This window comes from Microtus ochrogaster, unplaced genomic scaffold (assembly GCF_000317375.1).
Source record: "Microtus ochrogaster isolate Prairie Vole_2 unplaced genomic scaffold, MicOch1.0 UNK8, whole genome shotgun sequence".
NCBI lineage: Eukaryota > Metazoa > Chordata > Mammalia > Rodentia > Cricetidae > Microtus > Microtus ochrogaster.
This window is the reverse complement of record NW_004949106.1, coordinates 480,959-482,630: the sequence shown is the minus strand read 5'-3', so window position 1 is coordinate 482,630 and position 1,672 is coordinate 480,959. Positions and strand designations below refer to the sequence as shown.

At 52.0% G+C, this 1,672-nt stretch overlaps 1 protein-coding gene across 1 annotated transcript in view; it reads left to right on the top strand.

Moving 5' to 3' along the window:
• Positions 1-1,672, top strand: part of Kiaa2012 (KIAA2012 ortholog) — a 97,824-nt gene that overhangs the window by 19,102 nt on the left and 77,050 nt on the right. The window contains exon 5 of the mRNA XM_026788872.1: positions 1,003-1,145. Coding sequence (XP_026644673.1) covers positions 1,003-1,145 — 143 coding nt within the window. The remainder of the gene's footprint in view (positions 1-1,002; positions 1,146-1,672) is intronic.

Below are 1,672 nucleotides of genomic sequence, written 5' to 3'. Positions count from 1 at the left end.
TTTTTAATCCTGTGATTTTTGTGACAATGCTTTAAAAATATATAAACTTTGGGGCCATGAATCCATTTTCTTCCCCAAGAAAACCACCAGGAGACACCCAGGAACCCCAAGATCAGGTGTGCAATTCAGCATCTCAGCAGTTACAGGTCACAACACACAGACACGCATCTCAGCAGGTACAGTTCGAGACACACAGTCACGCATCTCAATGGGTACAGGTCGAGAGACACAGTTACGCATCTCAGTGGTTACAGGTCCCAACACACAGTCACGCATTTCCATGGTTACAGGTCCCGACACACTGTCATGCATCTCATTGGTTGCAGGTCACGACACACAGTCACGCATCTCAGGGGTTACAGGTCCCAACACACAGTCACGCATCTCAGTGGGTACAGGTAGAGAGACACAGTTACGCATCTCAGTGGTTACAGGTTGAGACATACAGTCATGCATCTCAGTGGTTGCAGGTCACGACACACAGTCACGCATCCCAGCGGGTACAGTTCGAGACACACAGTCACGCATCTCAATGGGTACAGGTCGAGAGACACAGTTACGCATCTCAGGGGTTACAGGTCCCAACACACAGTCACGCATTTCCATGGTTACAGGTCCCGACACACAGTCACGCATCTCATTGGTTGCAGGTCACGACACACAGTCATGCATCTCCTCAGTGCTTGCAGGTAGCAACACACAATCACACCGCCACCCAGGATCCCTTGCCTTTCATACAGAAATGGTCACTGTTGTTATCTGATTTGAGGCCCAGGCACCTCTATAAAGAAACGAGGGCAAGAGAACAGGATCCCCGCACCTTGCCTTGAGGGCAAGAAATCAGGATTCCCCATTTTACAAATGAGGAAACAAGATCCAAGAAGTCGCCTCGCGTTCCTGGCATCTGGGCAGCCTTCTGACTTGGTAGTTGGTCCTGGCTGCCACTTCCGTGGAGGCTCCATGGTGTGTCTGGTCCCAGCTGATCCACTGTTCCCTCTGCAGATCCGCAAGGCCTGAAGGAAGAGGAAGCTGGCACGGGTGCTCATGTGGACCAGGGCTCTGCCGCCCAGAACCACAGCAATCCGTGGACCCACCCAACACCACTCAGGAAGCAGTCACGCCAGGAAGATGAACGCCAGGCTGAGGTGCGGTTTCTGTCAGGACTCTGTTCCTCTTGACTTCAGAGTCTCCCTCCTTTGCCTTTTCTTGAGACGCCCCAGCGAAGAGAACTTTGAGTCTGAATACAGTTTCTTAAACTATCACCCAAGGACCCCTGACGTTGCCAGATGCTCCTTTTAAAGGGGGAAGGGAGTTTTCTGCAGGTAAAAGCGCCTGAGAAAGCCGCCCACACATTCCCCACCTGGGAAGTCACAGTAGGCTCTGGACAGGGAGTGGTCTCAGAGGTCCTGGGGTGAAGGGGCCGGCTTCACTCCGTCCAACTCCTGGCTTCCCACGCCGCTGAAACAGAGTCTCCCTGACTCCCCGCCCCATCTAGGTCTGTCTAGAAAGATAGAATTGTGGCCTTAGGCGTGGTCTATGTTCCTGACTAGCTGTAATAGACTAAGAACTTAACCTCCAGCCTCCAGAATGAACTCCTCGGCAGGATGGAGTTGTGAGTCAAAATATAGAAGTGTTTTCTGAACTCTGAGACTGTGTGTGTGCGTGTGTGTGT